The sequence below is a fragment of the Danio aesculapii genome, chromosome 25 (genome assembly GCF_903798145.1).
Source record: "Danio aesculapii chromosome 25, fDanAes4.1, whole genome shotgun sequence".
Lineage (NCBI taxonomy): Eukaryota > Metazoa > Chordata > Actinopteri > Cypriniformes > Danionidae > Danio > Danio aesculapii.
In genome coordinates this window covers 19,975,673-19,998,148 of record NC_079459.1, presented here as the reverse complement: position 1 = coordinate 19,998,148, position 22,476 = coordinate 19,975,673, and the positions used below count along the sequence as shown (strand labels likewise).

Genomic DNA, 22,476 nt, shown 5'->3' with positions numbered 1-22,476 from the left:
GATGTTTCTGTGGTGTTGTGCAGGAGCAGAGGGATATGCTGCACGGGCTGCGTCAGGCCGCATTCGAGACTGAGAGTGAGAGTGGACTGAGCAATGAACGCAGGCGCTCGCTCTGTGCTAAAGAGTTCAAGAAGCTCGGCTTTTCAGTGAGTTTGATTATACTACAGAATTGTTGATTATTTACGCATAACCGCACAGCTAAAGTAGTACCAGGAAGGTCTTGACTGCATTACAGTTCCATAACACAACACCAAACAATTTCTTATTACTTCAGCCTACAACAGCCAAACAAAATTGAATAAAACAAAAGGATTTGTATGAGATGTTTAACAGAACATAAGTCCTGTCAAATGCAACATCTAAACAACGTTTTTCTTTAGGGGTGGTAACCCCATAAACACGGTATTATTTATTATTGAATATTTGCACAATTAAAATTGCACATATTCATCACACTACCTTGCACTAATTCATCTTGAGTTGTACATACCCACTATACCTACAGTTGAAGTCAGAATTATTAGCCCACCGTTTATTTTCCCTAATTTCTGTTTATCGGAGAGAAGATTTTTCAACACATTTCTAAACATAATAGTTTAAATAACTCATTTCTAATATCTGATTTCTTTTATCTTTGCCATGATGACAGTAAATAATATTTTACTAGCTATTTTTCAAGACACTTCTATACAGCTTAATATGACATTTAAAGGCTTAACTAGGTTAATTAGGTTAACTAGGCAGGTTAGGGTAATTAGGCAAGTTATTGTATAACAATGGTTTGTTCTGTAGACTATCTAAAAAATGTATAGCTTAAAAGGGCTAATAATATTGACCTTAAAATGTTTTTTTTTAAATTAAAAACTGCTTTTATTCTAGCCAAAATAAAACAAATAAGACTTTCTCCAGAAGAAAAAATATTATCAGACATACTTAGAAATTGTTTAAAATCTTTTTACAAACCATGTAAACCTTTGTTGAATTATATTGACACTATCGATCATGAAGCAGAAGAGGAATAAAGCTTTTTTTAATTATTTATTTATTACTTTTATTGTTAGTATATTTTGTTATTTATTTTATAAATTTCTTTTTACATTTACGGTGTTATTTAATAACTATATTGTTTTTATGGTCATTGGTTCTTCGTTGTGAAAAAGCAGAACAGTGTATTACTTATTTTCGTATGTAGATGATATTGGGCCTGTTTCAGTAAGGAGGTTCAACCAACTCTGAATTTAAACTTTAACTCTGAGTTGACTTGCCGAGAGATTAAAAACTTCAGTTTCAGAATAGCTGATCTGAGTTAGGTCTAATTTTGAAGTTATTTCAGATGTAATTGCATTAAATTACATAAAATAGGCTATTGCGTAGTTTCTACAGCAAATTCTACAAAACAAGACTGCATACCCTTAACTCAATGTTCAGTGGAAATGTTTAATTTCCCACTTTTACACACGCTGATCAGTTTAAGACAACATTTCTAAAATTGAGTTTTTAATAGATGTAAAAGTGCACTTGTGTGTCTGCCTTTCTTGTAGATGTTGATATGACATTTGGATTGTAAGCAGAACTAAAAAACAGTTTTGTTGTTGTATTATTCTATTGTTCTGTGTGTGACGGAAATGTAGGCAATGTTTTCATCCAAAAATGCGAATTAAATGTATGTGCAAAACTGGAATATTGCATAAAAGACGTGCGAATAAAGCAGCGTTTCCACCTAATGAGTCAAAGAGAACAAAATCGACTCTTCCTGATTAACTGGCTCCAAATATGAACAGTAAAAACTGAATTTGCTGCGGTAGGAGAAGCAGCGTGAATCTTTTCTTTATTTAAGTGACTTTTACCTCAGAAGAGGATGCCAACACACAATGAACGCCTGGTGGCATTTGAAACCATGAGATGCAGCGCGCAGACGCTCTTGACAGTTCTGGAGGTCATTAATAATATAATAACACTAATACTGAAACTGTTTCGCTGTTTTAGAATAACCTAAACAACATTTCACATGTTATACAATGTGCTCAGCCTGCTGATTTGTCCATTCACACAAATTTTTATCATCACATGATCTCTTATAACAAAATCACATGACCTTTTTTTAATGTGCATACTGGAATTTGTTCGGTAAATGTGTTTCCATCGTAGTTCATGCGCATATTTTCTTATCGAATAAAAAGTATCCTACTGACTTATGTGCATACATTTTTTGCGCATTTTCAACATTAATGCTTATCTTGCCGTTTACATCCACCTATTTTTCTGCGCATCTCCTCTCATTTCAGTGTTAACAAACTCTGAGTTTTCACTTAACCTCCTTTCTGAAATGGGGCCATTGTATCTGCACAAAATGTTATTAAATATATTTGGCAATAAAAAACTTATTTTTAAATAATACAAATAAATTTCCATGGAGGACTTTTTTTTCTACTGTATATAAAGTTTATACATTATATTTTAAACTTTACATGCACAGTTGCTTTGTTCATTTCTAATACACCAACTTAACGATCAAGTCTTATTTTGGTTAAGGTTCTGTGTTTGTTTTTTATCAGAATAACAGTAATCCTGGTCAGGATCTGAGCCGGTGTCCTCCAGGTCTACTGGCGTTGGACACAATGGCATATTTTGCCTCCCGTTATCCTGACGCATACAGCCGGGTGAGTGAGATTTCATGAGTTTCTATAAATATATTAATTTTTGAAGCCAGTATACATTATCAATCTGCACAGAGCCTTCATAGTGTTTGTGTCCTTGTGTCAGTTTGTGCTGGAGAACAGCAGCAGAGAAGACAAACACGAGTGTCCGTTCGCCCGCAGCAGTATCCAGCTCACACTCATTCTGTGCGAGATCTTGCGCATCGGAGAACCTCGTAAGTTACAGTCCAACGCAAGCTGGACATGGTGTCAATGATCAGATCAAGGCTTTACAGTTTGTGTGTGAATATGTAGTTTATGTATGTATGTGTATATATATACATTAACACTGTTTAAAAAATGCTTACAGTATGTTGCCTTACTCTACACTTAAAGGGATAGTTCACCCCAAAATAAAAATGTACTCACTAAACAGGATGTTGCCGTTTGGTAGTAGGTTTTAAATCTTTTTTAACAGGTCTTAATTTTCCTTTGTTCATGTATCGCTACCCAATCTGGCCATTCACAGCCATACAATCACCAACAGTCCATCTCAATAAATGTTGTACTTTAAATAAAAACTTTTTATTTAAAAAGAGCATTTAATTACTTTCCTTACAGTAACATTACAGTCATTAAATTATTATTATTGTAGACTGAACTAATTGACAGCTATGTTTTGTTCTATTCATGATGAGGGTTTAAGGGTTTGTAAATGAATCTATTTGAAAATTGATGATAAAATATTCAAACAAAATTATTATTACTGTATTATTAAATCTATTAAATGGTAATAATTTTTTGATTGGGCAAGTGAAAATCTTTTCTAACTGGGATATTTGAAAAAAAAAATCCTTAACATTTAGCCCTGGATAAGTCTAAAATTTCATTCATAATGGTCTAAAAAATGTCTTTAAAAGTCTTAAATTTAACTTGGTGAAACCTGCAGAAACCCTGATAAACCACCTCAATGTTGTAATAGCTCGGCAATAACCATGTCCTTGTACAAATTTGTCTGTGTGTAAAAAAGTAAAGAACAATTTATAAGGAGAACTCGTATGGATTGTTTATTTTAACTCAAATGGTTTGTAATAGTCGGTTTCCTCAAACAGTTTGAGTTGCTTTAACTTATTGGGTTTTACAATACTCAGCTGGTTTGAGTTCTTTTCGTCTATTGGGTTTTACTGTGCTCAAATTGCTTCATTTAATCAAATAAAGTTCACAAAAAATTATTATTGGACATACATTAGAAAATTTCCTTGCTCTGTTGAACATAATTTTGGAAAAAAATAAAAAATAAAATAAATATATATATATATATATATATATATATATATATATATATATATATATATATATATATATATATATATATATATATATTCAAAGAGGGGCTTATAATACAGTTTGTCAGAATTATTAGCCCCCCTTAGGTTTTTTTTCTTATTTGTTTAAAAGCTGTTATCTACTCCTCTCTGTAGCCTCTGAGACGGGTTCAGACTATCACCCGATCTTCTTCGCTCAGGACCGTCTGGTGGAGGAGCTGTTCTGCATCTGCATTCAGCTGCTCAACAAGACTTGGAAGGAGATGAGAGCCACGCAGGAGGACTTCGATAAGGTACTTCATTCCCCTTCTTAAAAAAAAAAAAACAACTACCAATAGTGTTTTGTTTTTACTGCAGTTTTGCCAGTGAGAGTGGTTGAGCTCAAGCGCATATAGCAATAGTGTTTTGAAGGGGGCGGGGCATGTCAGATACTAAAGAGCATTTTATTGGTCAGAAGATTTAATGAGAAATTGAAGTAAAAAAGAAACAATATTGATCCAAACTGCACATTTCAGATGTTTAAATCTTCTAAATGCAAACTTTCTTGTGGAGCACACTCGCTCATAGATGACCTCAGGGCTAACATACTCATACTAACATCTAAAAAACCTTTGATTCCATGGGAACTTTAATCTTTTTTTCCCTGTTTTAAAATTGCATTTCTTTGCACCAGAAATGTTGATCGTTTGTTCTACAGGAGCATAACTCACCTTCTAGCTGACCTTTATGTTTAAGACTTTATTATGTAAATAAGCTTATGTTATATTGATAATAATTATAATAATAATAATAATAATACTTTTTTTATATACCACCTTAAAATTTTATTATCAAAGTGCTTTTACACTTAAAAAATACAAGGATAGCAGAAAAAATGCAGAGGATAAAAATTATATATTATTTATGTAATTAATTAAAAATGGATCAAGTTATATGTCATGGTGCACTAAGTATTGAATAGGTATTGATATGTAATTGTGGATGTTGTGTTAAAGTGCTGTGGTGCGATATATATCTGAATCCCTTCTTAAGCTGCATTTGTGGCAAATTTTCTGCAGAATATTTTGTGGTTATATTTATATAGTGTTATGCCTGGTCCACACCAAAAGCAAAATAAAGTATTCACGAAAGTAGATTATGTACAAAAGTCAAAAAAATGCAAATGCGCTTACAGTTACAAACTTCGAGTGGCGTGAATGATGCGGAATGCTCAGGGTATTTGCCCGAAATTTGCCTTAATCTGGAGCGGAAAATTGCCTTGAGGTGAAAAACATCCCTCAATTAAACTATAGTGAGTGACTAGTTGCTCCATGTTTGGTGTGAACCTGGCACTACGAGAAAGACATCAAGCAATATTAACTAGAAAGTGTTAAAAGAATCTAAATGTTTATTATAACAAAGTTAAAATTAAATAAATCTAAATATTAAATAGCCAATTCAAAGTAAAAGGAAAAAAAGAGTTAAAATTAGAAATAAGTAGGGATGTTTTTTTTTTCTGTATAATACGGATTTCCACATTTTCCAAGCTCAATGGGGGCAACCGCTGTAATTTGTGTAAATCTATTTATTTTTTTTAAGGGGGGGGGGGTGTCATTGTGAGGTTTATTGTCATCAAAGCAGACAACCTGATGCTTTGCCCCTTCATAGTTTGCTCGTCTTTTCTTCTTTTTTCTCCTCGGCTAACCACATGTCTGAGTAGAATAGTTAAATTACAAACAAACAGATTTTTGACATAACAACAGACATAATATCTTAGTATGTTTATTTACCTGTCTACCTTCATATGTCCGTATCCAATGCAAAAGTTGCTTTATTTATTTACTTATTTATCAGTTTTCAAAATGTAATCACAACCCAATCAATTCCCAATGCATTAAAAGATCCATCTGTCTGTCCGTCCGTCCGTCCGTCCCTCCAAATAATTACTAAATTATTTTTATATATCATGTAGGTAAAACAGAACGTGAATGCTTTTTCACATCATCTTTACTGATCCAAACTGAACGTAGAATGTATTACTGCCTATTATTCCAAGATCAATCTCTATTTATCACTTCTTGAAAGCTTTATAATTTGCCATTGAGTCCCAGCAGAGTGTGAGAAGTGAGCAGCTGCGGCAGCCATTAAATCATCTACAGGACAAATAAATATTGATCCCTTCATCCGAGAAACCTCTAGCTATAGCGGAATGACAAACACGCCAAAAGACAGACTCCCCCTTCAAAAGCCTTTGTGTTTATCAGCATTCCCTAAATAACTAACATCTCCTTTTCTGATGTTAAAGAAAGTGTCCTTCCTCCAGTCCAAACTATTCAGCACTGCAACAAAACAGGCCTCACTTTAATGAACGCTTTCAGGCCGTAAAGCCTCGTGACCGCCGCGACCCCTGCGAAGGACAAACGTCCCGCTGACCGGTCTGTCTTTTGTTTCAGCTAAACATCAGCCAGAGATTTTAAAAAGGGGTATTAGAGGAACAAAAGGAGTCCTGCTCTGATGCAGAAGCGCAGATCAGTAGCAAACCACAGCCCAGAAATAACCCTTTAAACAAGTCAGAATTGTGCTTTTTAATTGAGTATTTTTGTCTCCATCCTTGAAGGTATTTTTGGAAACATTAGCAAATTTAAAAGTGCTGCAAATAACAATTTAAGTGTTTTTCCCCTTAAAAGAGCAGCCAAATTTGAGGTGGTTCAAGCAAATTATGCATGCCGTATGTTTTTCTCTTAATTTATTGACTTTTTTTTTTTTTTAAAAACAAGCTGTTTTTGTAAATAAGTTTTGAAAATAATTAGCCAAAAAAAAGTGCAACAAATCCTGTTGTCTATGATGCATCTCTTTTAAAGTCATCATCAAACTGAGCCAAATTTCTTAATATGAATTTTATTGCACTTTATATATATATATATATATATATATATATATATATATATATATATATATATATATATATATATATATATATATATATGCACGCACGCACGCACGCACACACACACACAGTGCTCTGCATATATGATTACACCCCATTTTGAAAATGACTATTTGTGAATATAGGTAATCTATATTGGTAAATTTGAACAAAACAAATTTATTAAACAGATATATTTGTTAAAACATTTTTTTAGTCACAGAATATCTTTAGAAATGGAAAGATAATACATTTAAATTCATGCAAGATATTGCAAATTTTTTTTACAAAATTACAACAAAATTGTATGTTTTGTTGTTTCTCTTGATTTCTGCTATTTTTGAAAATGTTATTTAATATTTTTCCCTGACATATAAATTTGGGCGATAAATTTGAACCATTATTGTAAGTTATTTTGTTAAATTAGCTCCAGATTTGGCTTCAGTACTGACTAATCTAATGTATATGCACAAATATAATATTGTAAAGCGTCCTATAGAAAATATTAATTTAAATGAGCGATTTGTTGGGGTTGCACTCATAAATGCTGAGCACTGTATGTATGCATGTGTATATACAGTTGAAGTCAGATTTATTAAGCCCCCTTTTTATTTTTTATTTTTTAATTTATTTTTTATTTATTTATTTTTTTTATATTTCCCAAATGATTTTTAACAGAGCAAGGAAATGTTCACAGCATGTCTGATAATATGTTTTCTTCTGAAGAAAGTCTTATTTGTTTTATTTTGGCTAGAATAAAAGCAGCTTTAAATTTTTTTTTAAAACATTTTAAGGTCAAAATTATTAGCCCCTTTAGGCTATATATAGTTTTAGATAGTCTACAGAAAAAACCATCATTATAAAATAACTTGCCTAATTACCCTAACCTGCCTAATTATCCTAATTAACCTAGTTAAGCCTTTAAATGTCACTTTAAGCTGTATAGAAGTGTCTTGAAAAATATCTAGTCAAATATTATTTACTGTCATCATGGCAAAGATAAAATAAATCAGTTATTAGCAATGAGTTATTAAAACTATTATGTTTAGAAATGTGGGGAAAAAATCTTTTCTCTGTTAAACAGAAATTAGTCCCTTTATTTATCAGAGTCCCCACAGCGGAATGAACCGACAAATTATCCAGCATATATTTTATGCAGCGGATGCCCTGCCAGCTGCAACCCAGTACTAGGAAACATTCATACATACTCATTTACACACTACAGCCAATTTAGTTTGTTCAATTCACCTATACCGCATGTGTTTGGACAGTGTGAGAAACCCGCACGAACACGGGGAGAACATGCAAATTCCACACAAAAATGCCAACTGACCCAGCCGGGACTCAAACCAGCGACCTTTTTGCTGTTAGGTGACAGTGCTAACCACTGAGTTTTAAAGCATGAATTTATTAGAATTTTTTTGTAGTCTTTTGGTCAAATGATAAAACAATAAAAACATTCAATTTAAGTAACTTTCCAGTGAGGATAATAAGGGTTTTAAACCGGGAACCATTGACAGCCATTGGAGAAGTCGATAGTTATCAGTTTCCAACATTTTTCAAAATAACTTCTTTTGTGTTAAAAAAACAAAACAAAACAAAAGCAGACAGAATAATTTTTTTATGGTGAACTATCCTTTTGCTCTAAATGTTGCACAAACCTTATTCTTATATTAGTTTTATTTGGTTTCCATTCTCTAAATGTTTATAGTAGTGTGCAGTCCTGTGTTATGTTGCCGATTTATGTTGTTTGATGTAGCGTCTTGGTCCTGGAGGAACATTGTTTCGTTTCACTTTTAACTGCACTGTATATTGTTGAATTGACAATAAAGTCGACTTGACTTGACTAAAACAGATTAACTTACAAACTGAAAGAATGAAAGGGAGGGCAGGTTGTTTACTGCACTAAAATAAAATGATTATTAGGTAGAAAAACTTTAGATTATGTGCGGCTTGGAAACTAAGTGAAATTAAAGTTGAAGGACTAAATGGCAAACTAAATTTAAATAATACACAACAATAGATATATAGCACACAACAGAATTATCATTGTGCTCTTATTTTGCCTCTGAGTGTTTATGTTTCTAAACTTCATCACTTGCTTCATGTCTTTTTCTTTTCATTCTCTCTTGTGTTTTTTTCTGTTTAACGCCTTCTAATTGTTGCTGGCATAGCAGAGTGTGTGTGGTATCTAGAGGGAGGGAGCATACACTCACTCTAACACATACACACACCCAAACACCAACACACACTCACACACACACTCAAACTGGCTGTGGCTTGTGACGGACAGCAGCTGCTTTCACTATGGCTGAGGTAGGATGAGTGTTTTCTCTGTAGTGACCAAATAAACATGGATTTTAAAAAGCCAGATACAGAATTTATTTATTTTGTTAAATATGCAGATCATTGATCAGAGGTGACGGTAAATGCTTATATAATATTGTAAATTGAACTTTTGAGCTTTCCATTTAATCAAAGTATATTTTAGAAAACTTTATGATAATATGAAGCTGCAGCAGTTTTCAACATTGATGATAGTTAGAGAAATACTGTAATATATTGTAAAATGTACACAGAAAACAGTTATTATATTGAATGATCTGCTTTACTGTAATTTGTGTAAGAATTCTTTCAGAAATATTTAAAATGCAACCTTTAACCATGATTTTGAGGGGAGTATAATACACATTAAATCCTAATTGTTTTATCGTTCAAATCTAAATTGGAAAAAGTTATTAAAACTACTTAATAAAGCAGCTGTGTTGGTTGTTTTTGAGAAATTGTCATGACCAAAGTACTGTATAAAATGCTAACCTTTTACCAAAAAACAAACAAACAGAAATTCGTTTTTGGGATTTACTGCCCCCATCTGGCAAAAAATGTGTATGTCATGTTTTCTTAGGCTTTTGTTGCAGTTTTTGTTAAACTGTTGTTGCTTTTGTTTTGGTTGTTGTTCTGTTTTTTATTTGTTGTGTATTGTTTTTATGTTTGTATTTCTTTTGCTTTCGGTCTTATGTCACTGTTTTGTTGCATAGTTTTTCTTTTAGGGTTTGTTGTTTTGTTTGTTCTGTTTTTTATTTGTTGTTTATTGTGTTTTTTATTGTTGTCTTTTTCTTTTGTTTGTTGTCATAGTGTATTTCATGTTTTGTTAGGGTTTTGTTGCATAGTTTTGTTAAACTTTGTTGTTGTTTTTGTTTTGGTTATTGTTCTGTTTTTTTATTTGTTGTGTGTTGTTTTTTTGTTTGTGTTTTTTGTTTGTTATCATATGTCAATGTTTTGTTAGGGTTTCGTTGCATAGTTTTGTTTTAAGCTTTGTTGTTGTTTTTGTTTTGGCTATTGTTCTGTTTTTTATTTGTTGTGTATTGTTTTAATGTGTATTTCTTTTGTTTGTTGTCTTATGTTGTGTTTTGTTAGGGTTTTGTTGAATAGATTATTTTGGGGGGGGAATTTTTTTGTTGTTTTTGGTTGTTGTGTTTTTGTTTTGGTTATTGTTCTGTTTTTTATTTGTTGTGTGTTGTTTTTTGTGTGTTTTCTGTTGTCATATGTCAATGTTTTGTTAGGGTTTTGTTGCTTAGGTTTTGTTGTTTTTGGTTGTTTTGTTTGTTCTGTTTTTATTTGTTGTGTATTGTGTGTTTTTTGCCGTTGCATTTTTCTTTTGTTTGCTGTCTTATGTCATAATGTCTTGCTAGGGTTTATAGTGTAGTTTTTGTTAAAGAGCCCATATTATGGGTTTTTGAAAATGCCCTTCCATGTAGTGTGTAACACAGCTCTAAGTGAAGTGAAATATCCAGCTAAGGCTTAAATCTGTAAGTGTACAGTGTTTAAAACTATTGATTCATCTATAAAAGAGTCGACTCATAGTGCTTCAAACGAGTCGTCTTCATAACGAGTCATTAGGTGTTTCGCGATGACGCAGCCACGAAACACAAGCCTCGCCAGTAGTTACGCGCGCAAACCAGGCCCACTAACACAGAAAAAACACTAGACACACACACACAGACGCCGCCGGTCGAATGAAGTCACGCTGTGCTCAGATGGATAATATTGACAGTCTCTACCCAAAGATGAGTTGTTAACCTGGTACAGTACACGCGGTTACTCTTTATATTCTCTTATCACTTATAAGCCACGTTAAAAACGCGACGCGTGCCGCTTTGTTTACGGATTTAAGGTTAAAGGCTTTTGTGAGCTCGCGTTCCACTGCCGTTTGTCGTTGCTATGGCGATCGATCATAAGCTAGGAGACAGGAGACTCGTGTCACTTTCCCTAGTTCTTCTGAGGAGCGTTGTGTGTGTGTGTGTGTGTGTGTGTGTGTGTGAGAGAGAGAGAGACTCGCGTCGCTTTCCCTAGTTCTTCTGAGGAACGTTGTGTGTGTGTGTGAGAGAGAGAGAGAGAGAGAGACTCGCGTCGCTTTCCCTAGTTCTTCTGAGGAGCGTTGTGTGTGTGTGTGTGTGTGTGTGTGTGAGAGAGAGAGAGAGAGAGACTCGCGTCGCTTTCCCTAGTTTTTCTGAGGAGCGTTGTGTGTGTGTGTGTGTGTGTGTGTGTGTGTGTGTGTGTGTGTGTGAGAGAGAGAGAGAGAGAGAGACTCGCGTCGCTTTCCCTAGTTCTTCTGAGGAGCGTTGTGTGTGTGTGAGAGAGAGAGAGAGAGAGAGAGAGAGAGAGACTCGCGTCGCTTTCCCTAGTTTTTCTGAGGAGCGTTGTGTGTGTGTGTGAGAGAGAGAGAGAGAGAGAGAGAGAGAGAGAGACTCGCGTCGCTTTCCCTAGTTCTTCTGAGGAGCGTTGTGTGTGTGTGTGTGTGTGTGTGTGTGTGAGAGAGAGAGAGGGAGAGGGAGAGAGAGAGACTCGCGTCGATCTCCCCAGTTCTTCTGAGGAGGGTTGTGTGTGTGTGTGAAAAAAGCCTTACACTATGAAGCGCGTGTGCACTGTGACTACTTTTATATAGTTAATTACCAGCTGGGCATTTCACTCTGTCTCGCGCTGAAGCCTGTCACTGTCGACCAATCGCAGCAGGCTGTCATCGGTCCAATCAGCGCAGATTAGCTTCGCGCTGAGGAGGGGGTTGGGAACAAATGAATCGCTGAACGATTCATATGGGAGTCGTTGGGATAATTAGGTAAAAATAAATGCAGATTATAAGACCATCAAAGTGTTTTATGACCTTGCATGCATATTAGACTGTTGTTGGAGACCCTTACAACCTAAATATGACCCTATTTCATGTATAGTATGGGATCTTTAAGATTTGTATATTGTGGTCGTGTGTGTATTTTTTTTGTTAGTTGTCATATGTCATCATGTTTGTTTTGTTAGGGCTTTGTTGCATAGATTTTGTTTTGGATTTTGCTGTTTTGGTTGTTTTGTTCTATTTTTTTATTTGTTGTGTGTTAATTTTGTGTGTATTTTTTGCTTGCCATCTTATGTCAATTGTTAGGATTTTGTTGCATAGTTTTTGTTTTGTTTTTTAATTTGTTGTGTATTGTGTTTTTTGTCATTGCATTTTTCTTTTGTTTGCTGTCTTATATCATGTTTTGTTGCATAGTTTTTGTTAAGTTTTGTTGTAGTTCTGTTTTTTATTTGTTGTGTATTGTTTTTGTGTGTATTTCTTTTGTTTGTTGTCTTATGTCATGTTTTGTTGGGGTTTTGTTGTATAGATTTTGTTTTAGGCTTTATTGTTTTTGGGTGTTTTGTTTTGGTTATTGTTCTGTTTTTTTTATTTGTTGTGTGTTATATTTTGTGTATTTTTTACTTGCTGTCTTATGTCAATGTTTTGTTGCATAGTTTTTGTTTGTTAGCCTGTTTTTTTTATTTGTTGTGTATCGTGTGTTTTTTTTGTCATTGCATTTTTTTCTTTTGTTTGCTGTCTTTTATCATGTTTTGTTAGGGTTTTGTTTTTCTGTTTTTTATTTGTTGTGTATTGTTTTTGTGTGTATTTTTTTTGTTTGTTGTCTTAGGGTTTTGTTGCATAGATTTTGTTTTAGGCTTTGTTGTTTTTGGTTGTGTTTTGTTCTGTTTTTTATTTGTTGTGTGTTGTTTTTTGTGTGTGTTTTTTGTTCTCATATGTCAATGTTTTGTTAGGGTTTCGTTGCTTAGGTTTTGTTGTTTTGTTTGTTCCGTTTTATTTGTTGTGTATTGTGTGTTTTTTTTTGTCATTGCATTTTTCCTTTGTTTGCTGTCTTATGTCCTAATGTTTTGTTAGGGTTTTATTGTGTAGTTTTTGTTAAGATTTCTGTGTTGCGTTCTTTTGTGCGTGTATTTTTTTGTTAGTTGTCATATGTCATCATGTTTGTTTTGTTAGGGCTTTGTTGCATAGATTTTGTTTTTGGTTTTGTTTGTTCTGTTTTTTTATTTGTTCTGTATTGTTTTTGTGTGTGTGTTTTTGCTTGCTGTCTTATGACAATGTTTCTTAAGGTTTTGTTGCATAGTTTTTGTTAAGTTTTGTTGTTGTTTTGTTTTTTATTTGTTTGCCTATTGTGTTTTTTGTGTGTGTATTTCTTTTGTTTGTTGTCTTATGTCATGTTGTGTTAGCGTTTTGTTGCATAGTTTTTTGTTCTGTTTTTTATTTGTCGTGTGTGTGTATTTTTTTTGTTTGCTGTCATATGTCATAGTTCTGTTGGGGTTTTGTTGCATAGATTTTCTGTTTTTGGTTGTTTATTTGTTGTGTATTGTGTTTTTTTGTACTTGCGTTTTTATTTTGTTTGCTGTCTTATGTCATAATGTTGTGTTAGGGTTTTGTTGTAGAGTTTTGTTGTTTTTTGGTTGTTCTGTTTTTTATTTGTTGGGTATTGTTTTTTGTGTGTGTATATTTTGTTTGTTGTCATGTCATCATGTTTTTTAGGGTTTTGTTGCATAGTTTTTGTTTTGTTTTGCCTAATTTTTTATTTGTTGTGTATTACTTTTTTGTGAGTGTATTTTTTGCTTGCTGTCATATGTCAATGTTTTATTAGGGTTTTGTTGCATAGTTTATTATAGGTTTTGTTTGCTGTTTTGTTTTTTTATTGTTTTGTATTGTATTTTTTGTTCTGTTTTTCTTTTGCTATTGTATGTCATAATGTTTTGTTGTATAGTTTTTGTTTTTAGTTTTGTTGTAATTTGGTTGCTCTGTTTTTTCATTTGTCTTGTGTGTGTGTGTGTGTTTCTTTTGTTTGTTGTCATATGTCATCATGTTATATTAGGGTTTTGTTGTATAGATTATGTTTTAGGTTTTATTGTGTTTTGGTTGTTGTTTTGTTTGTTGTGTGTTTTTTTTGTTCTGTTTTTCTTTTGTTTGTTGTCTTATGTTATAATATTTTGTTGTATGGTTTTTGTTTTAAATTTTGTTGTATTTTGGTTGTTTTCATTTGTCTTTTGTGTATTTCTTTTGTTTGTTGTCATGTGTCATCATGTTTTGTTGCATATATTTTGTTTTATGTTTTGTTGTGTTTTATTGTTGTTTTGTTTGAATTTTTTTTATGTTTTGTTTTTATTATTTTATTTGTTGCATTTAGCTTTGTTTTGTTGTTTTTTTTCTAGTGGTGTTGTGTAATGTTTTTATTTTGTGGTCTTCTCTGACACCACTACAACATTACACAGACATGAACTTGAAAATACCTCTTTTCTTTCCCCCTCCCTAAATCATAACTTTTTTTAATATTATGGTTTTGTATCTCTTAGAACCATCACATGTAAAAGTTCTCAGCATAGAATGTGTTTGTGGTCAAGCGATCGCGCTCTTCCAGTTGACTGCGCTCACCTTTTCAGTCTGTTTGTCTCAGTTGGACACTCACTGCAAGAGAGACCCATATTTCCATTGTTCATTTCTCCTCTCCTGCTGTTTTATGGGGGTTTCCTTCTCCGTCTGCTTTCATTTATCTTGACCTGAACCCCAGAGGCATGTTGTTCATGGGTGAATGAGGTCAAGCGGTCTGTGCCAGGGGTCATGAGGGTTTATGTGCAGACCTTTACAGTGACTTCTGTTTTTTTCCCAAAAGGTGATGCAGGTTGTGCGTGAGCAGATCACCAGGACCCTAGCAAGCAAACCCACGTCTCTGGAGCTCTTCAAGAATAAAGTGAACGCGCTGAACTACAGTGAGATCCTCAAACTCCGACAGACAGAGAGACTCCACCAGGAGGAGACGCTTGCTCCACCTGTGCTGTATGTACTGACACAAAGCAGAAACAACACTTTTTCCAACTCTGAATTAAGAGTCAATAGCTTTATAAAAATGATTAATTTTTCGAAAGTGTTTAGTGATGACACCTGCTGGACTAAACTGTTAAAATACATTACTTAAAGGGCACATATTTTACCTCTTTTTTATGATTTAATGTTAATATTATGGTTCTTCTGAGTGTGCCAGTTTAGGTTCAGTTTAAAACACAATTCAGATTTTTTATTATAATGTGTTAAAAAGTGTCATGTTGGGGGCGTGTCCACAGTTCGCTGATTTAGGGGTGTGTTGCTTCACATGTAGATTAGTTTCGGCTTCCCGCCCAACGTAACAAGGGGGCGGAGCCATGAGCTCACCCGCTCTGTGTTTGCAACAGAGTCAGACAGGCAGACTGAGAGAAGGAGCAGGAGTGAGAGGATCAGCAATCAGTCTTACATATACGACTCGGACACTGACCAAGCAGAGAGTACAAAATCATTTGTGTCTTTGTATAGGTTTACAGCCAACTGTGTGCTAGTTTCAAGTACAGAGCTTGTACACCGAGACAAATAACCACGCACACTGAATTAACTTTGACTGAGGCACCGGATGCGTCGCTCGAAGCCGCGACATGGCACACCAGACACTCTCTGTGGCGCGGCAGAAACATGAAGTGTCCCGAATCATCACGCCGTTGTGTGTACCCTGATAGAAACCTATGTTTAGAAATCTAAAATGCGTGGCGCTGCTTTAGGTACAGCAGCACCTAGTTAAGATCACAGGGAGCTTCTGTGATCGCGAGAAATGCAAACGGCTGAAGTATAAGGTAGACTCAATGATAAGTACACATGTTTGCAAACTTACCTAAAGATACAACCAATAATTCTGATTAGAGCGATAATGTGGAGAATATTGCTCTTGTGTTGAGCCCAATGAGCCTTGCATCTAAAAATAGAGCTAGGGTGTTCCTTTAGTGATATCGCTTCGACTCACGCTGAAAATGGCGGACGTGAATCAACAAACTGAGGATATGATGACGTGCCTGTCAATCAATATTGGTGGGCAGGGGGACCGCACTCCTATGTAAAGTTGCGGTCGGTTTGAAAACAGCTCCAATTGGTCCACCGTTTTTTATGTTGTTAAATTGAAAAAAAAGCACTGGGTGTGCTTATATCACCCCAATATGACAGTCTATACAACATACCTACACACATGTCTGTCCAAACAGTTTGAAAAGTAGATTTTTTTTTTTACCATAGGTGCCTTTTAAAGGGCCATCAGCCTCTAGTTTGAAAAAAGTCAGGAAAGTGGGTGGGTCCAGCTTTGTTTAAGTGGGAGTGGTGAAAGACGTAAGGGTTTGCATGAAAAGGACAGCTTCATTACATGTATGCACTGATTTTCACAGCAGCAACACAAATACAGATGCAGAGGAGATGGACAGTGACTGTTTACATGGACATCAGTAAATTATTTGACTTAATCTGAATAAGACAATAATATGATTAAGGTGTTTACATGAGTTGCTTTTTGAATGTTCCTTTTATAATCTCGTTTTACATGGATCAATTGAATTTGTCAGGCCTTAGATATAAGGAATCAACTTGATAAGAAGAATCAATAATTTTTTTATCAACGCCTGAGCTTCTCATCAGACTTTTTGACCAATCAAATGCTCAGTACTATCTGAGGCGTCCCGCCCACTTCAAGACGCAACTGAAATGAGTTATGTCATTTATACACAAATAGAAGCAAATATTCCTACCATTAGTTCATCTAAACCATTTTAAAGTGATACATTTTTAAAAGTGAGTTCTAGTTAATGTCTGTGATTTTTAAACGGGCATGAAGTCACCAACTTGTGATAGCTGGGGTGTCTCTTTTTCATGTGTGTGTGTGTGTTTCTATCTCCAGAGAGCTGAAGGAGCGTCTGAAGCCGGAGCTTCTGGAGCTAATCAGACAGCAGAGACTGAACCGTCTGTGTCACGGAACGCTCTTCAGGAAGATCAGCAGCCGCCGGAGACAAGGTGAGACCGCAAGACACACACCAATGCTAGATGAGCCTTCAACTTAGGCATGCTTCCTTTCAAAGCTGCAAATTTACTTTATGCTTAAATACAAAACATTTGTGAATAAAGGTTTTTTTCCTGTGTTCAAGGGGATTAAAACCATCACTTTCTAGGAAACCTGTGCAATTTATATGATTAATAAACAATAATACAAACCCCTTCAGCTCTTTTCCCCCCTCTGTAGTAAATAAATTATGCCTCAAAGCAGAACTCTGTCATGTTGTCGTGTGTTTTGAGGCGGTGACTGTTTGTGAAAACAATGTTAAATAATTTTAAGGATAGACTTTTGATCAGGTGTTAGGATCATTAAATCAGCATTTGAGATGGTGTATGATGAGATGGTCAACTTATCAAATCACATCATCTGTTTAAGGCAAAATCACATGACTGATGTCCAAGGAGTGTATTCACTAAATGTGTTTTGATTGTGATTGTCCATATCTCTTTATTGAATTAAAATAGATCCAACTCAATTGAGCATATAGTTTTCTAATGCATGTTTTTATCATTCGTGCATCTTCCATTCCAATTTTTCTCATGTGATATCCTAACATACAGATACAAATATGATACTGGTTGTGTTTTCAGACAAGCTGTGGTACTGTCGACTTTCTCCTAACCACAAAGTGCTGCACTACGGAGATGTTGAGGAGGAGACGGAGACGCCCTCCATCGAGGCTCTTCAGGATAAGAGTATGTGCATTTCAGATATCTTATGACTTTTCCCAGCAGCTGATATTTGAACTTCTGTGTATTGAAATGAATTTTGCTTGAATGTCCCCTCAGTTCCTGTGGCAGACATTAAGAATGTGGTGACTGGAAAAGACTGTCCTCACATGAAGGAGAACAAGGGAAAACAAACTAAGGTATGACGCTTATACACTAGGGATGGGATGCTTCACTAAATTGTTTGATTGGTTTGTATCACGGTTTATATTCGGTTTATATTATAGAACACCTTTGGGATGAATTAGAGAGGGGGACTGTGAAGGCCAGGCCTCAAAAAAGCTCTTCTAGAAGAATTATAGATGCATCAAAAATAATTATTCATAGCTGAAAATGAAAACACCAAAATAAATAATGCCAATTATTAGTACCATTGCATTTATGGCTATGACTGTGTACTAACCTTACTAAGATCAAGGCATTGCAATTCCATAAAGTAATATTAAAGTTTCAAAGAATAAATCAATTAAGATTATGAAAATATTTATTTAGCACATTGCAACAATGGGTTATCACTAGGGGTGTGAAGGATCACGGTTGATCCGGGATTCATACGGATCACAACCCACAGTTTGGAACACACGTGGCCTGCGGGTTAATAGTTTATTTATTTTTTCACTGGTAGACTAATCTTTAATTTGTAACAATTGCATTTAGGATTTCCTGTAAAATATAATGATGAGGGAAGAAGTTGTGATGGGTTATTCAGGATGTGGTGGGTTTCTTGGGTTATTAAAGGTGTTTTCTGTCACTACTAAGATCAGGATCTCAACACCCACGCAACATAAATCATAAATGATGGTGATTTGCATGTTTATTAACTCTTTGAATCGCTGCAAATCAAATCTGTGTTTGAAAAACGCAAAAATCAAGAAAGAGATTCAGTCTTTAGTCTTGTGAGTTACTTTTGTTATGAGTAAGTTACAAACAGTCAAATAACACAGAAGTACTGGGATAACAGTTTATAGTTTAGCTAAAACCACTGATGTTTATGGTTAAGATTAAAATCACAGTCATATGCATTAACTTGACGCTCAAAAGTAAAGGTTGTAGGCAGCCGTTACACAACCAGTCATCAAAAATATGCCACTAAATAATTCTTGAAAAATTATCCATCTAGCAATGACGCATGACGTTTTATGAGTGAATAACTGAATCATTTATTTAATATTATTATTAAAATGAGACTAAAAATAAATTTGGGTTGTGCAAATGATAATGTTAGATTTCTACATTAGCGTTATCAGCAACAGTAGTAGCAGTGAATTTTTCACAGTACTGAATATTTCACTATTAATTTTTATTCAGCTGATTATTTCTTTATTTTATTCTTAAACTTACAGATTCTAAGTTCTGTTTGTTAAAACCAAAAGTGTCTTGCAGTGCTGTTTTTGTAATAAATGGAAAGCAAATGACATTTGTCTCCTCCTTTTTGACTGATCCAAAAAATGGTCCAATCCGTGACTAAAAAAACCTCACGAAGATTTGTGATCCGTCACACCACTAGTTATCACTTCTGCAGATGGGGGCTTCAACAGATTGTCATGTTTGCTTCATGTCCTGCCGTGTTTGTTTGCGTCATCACATCATACTGTTTCGGCCGTGTTGTTTCAGTGTTAAAAATCTTTCAGCCGAAAACCAAAAATGGCCCAAAAGTGGTCGAATATTCTGTGCATTCCTAAGAAGAATGGTCAAAAATTCCCTGAAACAGTCCTAAACCTTGTGGAACCCTATGGATTAAGATTGGGATACCATTAAAGTTCATGCACATGTCCCAAAACCTTTGGCAGTGTATAGTTTTTTTTTTTGTTGTTGTTTTTCAATTTATATATACATCTATCATAAAAAATAACTGAGAATCCCAGTTTCTTTGAATTTATTAGGGAAGGGTTTGAGTAAAATGTTAATATTCGTTTTAATTGCTAAAAGTCTGATAAAAATAACTTTGAATTTCAAATAAAAATGGTCATTTAAAGATTCAGAAAATGCCAATTGTTTGGAAAAACAAATGTTTTGAGAAGTAAATTCTACAGTACATCAGAAGTTATATGAAGTCTTTTATGCTTGTATTAAATTTGGCCAATTTCATGACATTTCTGTTTCTGTGACCTCAGTTGAATGATTTCACCTGCATTTTCGGCACAGAAATCATTCATTCATTTATTTTCTTTTCGGCTTAGTTCCTTTATTAATCTGGGGTCACCACAGCGGAATGAACCGCCAACTTATCCAGCATTTGTTTTATGCAGCGAATGCCCTTCCAGCTGCAACCCATCACTGGGAAACACTTACACACTTATTCACACACACACATACACTACGGACAATTTAGCATACCCAATTCACCTGTACCACATGTCTTTGGACTGTGGGGGAAACCGGAGCACCCAGAGGAAACCCACGCAAACATGGGGAGAACATGCAAACTCCACACAGAAACGCCAACTGACCCAGCCGAGGTTTCAACCAGCGACCTTCTTGCTGTGAAGCGACAGCACTACCCACTGCGTCACCTCACACAGAAATCATTAAACCCAAATTTAATAGCAGAACTGCAGTGTAACAGTGTGCTGTTTGTGTGGTTTGACAGGAGGTACTGGACTTGGCTTTCAGCATCACGTATGACGTTGAGGAGTACAGCCTGAATTTCATCGCCTCGTCCAGAACAGACGTGAGTTTCATTTTGTTTACCACTACCGAATCGTTGGATTTTTTTTAGTCAGTCCATGTGAAAGTCAAAAATGACTGTTTATTTTGCAAGCGCACATTCTTATTTTTTAGGTGAACAATTAATCTGTTAAAGTTAATCCACTGGTAATCTTCAATCAAAATCTGACCATTAGCTTCCATGTTTGGAGTATCGCTGCTCCTCTGATGTCGGCTTGATGGCTTCAGCTACAATATCTTTAACCACGCCACTCTTACCTTTAGGTTGCTATTAGAGAATTATATGCAAAAAGAAGCCCCGCCCCCAACTCATTATCTTCCACTTCAGTTTGAAGTACTTCAACATACTAAAATGGTTCACGCTGACTTTAACGAATTGGAAAACCCAAGTATTTTCCTCAATCCATCTTTTTTGTCTTGTTCCACAGTTCTGCCTGTGGACGGATGGACTCAGTGTGCTTCTGGGTAAAGAAATGAGCAGTGAAAGCATGCGCAGTGGAACTGGAGATTCTCCTCTCGATGGAAATCAAGCTCCGTCTTTTGGATTTAGAAAACGTCCCGATCCCAGACGCAGCGCCGCCCATCCCGAAACCCCCCAGCAACTTCAACTTCTGCTACGACTTCAGTCAGACCGAACAGTAAACAGGACAGGCATAAGCATGAGGCTGCTGTTTGAGAAAGAGCTGAGGCTGGAAACGTCCACTCGGAGGAAACGCAGGTACAGGATTGCAGATTGGGAGAGAATGATTTGGGTATTTTAGAAGAAAGAGCACTTTGAACAGTCAGATTGTGTTTTATCTGTGGTGCTGACGGTGCGATGATGATAGAAGTGTCTGGTTAACATGGCGTTGAGTGTTTTGGTTTGCGTGTTGTATCTAACATGACTTTTTTGCATATAATAGACGTTCAGAAATGCACACTTTCTCTGCTCCTTTTTAGCTTCTGCCAAAATTATACTACAGGTGTTATTTGTGATGGAAAAAAGATATGGTATGAACGTTTGTGCTTTAGTAATGTTTGGCATACTCAGTCATTCTCTTTAATAATAGTTACGTTATATAAACGTATAAAATTCACTTTTTTTCTTCCTGATTTACATGTTTAGCTTCTGCCAAAATGGTACTAAAAGGCATAAAATGACATGAAGCAGATTAGTGAGATAACAGAAAAATTATATGTATATATATAGGTTTGGAAGAAAAGTAAAGAAAACTTGAAAAAGATTAGTATATACAAGGTTCATACGGTTCTGGAAAAGTCATGGAATATTGCAAAGGCTTTTTTCAGGCCTGGAAAAGTTTTGGAAAAACAAATAAACCCAAAATGTTTTGGAAAAGTCGTGAAAATTAGTTTAACAAATATCTGTGTACTTGAATATATTTAAGATACTAAAATCGGTTAAATTTAAAATACAATTGAGCTGGCGGTCTCTTCATAATTCAGTTTTAGCTTCGCCTCACTTTCATCGTAATTCAAGAAACATTTTGAGTGTCGTGTCCAGAAACAATCTCTAATAACTACAGAGGTAAGATAATGTGGGTGCTAAAGGCTTCTTTATAATACAATATACTATCATTTATAACACAAGCCAACATTTCTAAAATATTTTCACGCGGACAGCAAGATACTTTCTAAACTATTTTGCAGATGTCAAATTAAATATAAACTACACAGATGGTCACGTATTTGTTGATATGCTGTAATAAATTTAAACATACATTTTGTTTCTTGTTTACCACGTGTACATAGACATTACATAAAACATCAATATTTACCCTCAAAGTTTTGGAAAAGTCCTGCAATTTTAATAGTAAAAATAGGTTTGAACGCTGTATATAGCGATAGAAAAAATTAAGGAAAAACTATTGTCATCATTCTTTTTTCTCTGTTATGACTCAAAATCTAGATGATTCAAGCAAATACTGATTTCTCAACTCTTCTCAAGATAAAAACATTGGTAAAACAAATACACACATGTCTGAAACACGACTGACACGTTTTTTTTTTGTGTTTGACCAATTG

At 34.9% G+C, this 22,476-nt stretch overlaps 1 protein-coding gene across 1 annotated transcript in view; it reads left to right on the top strand.

The window, feature by feature from the left end:
• Positions 1–21,096, top strand: part of elmo3 (engulfment and cell motility 3) — a 45,900-nt gene extending 24,804 nt beyond the window's left edge. Inside the window, 11 exon segments of the mRNA XM_056452035.1 lie at positions 24–146; positions 2,556–2,660; positions 2,764–2,872; positions 4,118–4,254; positions 14,837–15,000; positions 16,907–17,019; positions 17,650–17,754; positions 17,848–17,927; positions 20,378–20,458; positions 20,883–20,951; positions 20,953–21,096. Of these exon segments, the coding sequence (XP_056308010.1) occupies positions 24–146; positions 2,556–2,660; positions 2,764–2,872; positions 4,118–4,254; positions 14,837–15,000; positions 16,907–17,019; positions 17,650–17,754; positions 17,848–17,927; positions 20,378–20,458; positions 20,883–20,951; positions 20,953–21,096 (1,230 nt within the window).
• Positions 21,097–22,476: the final 1,380 nt, after the last annotated feature.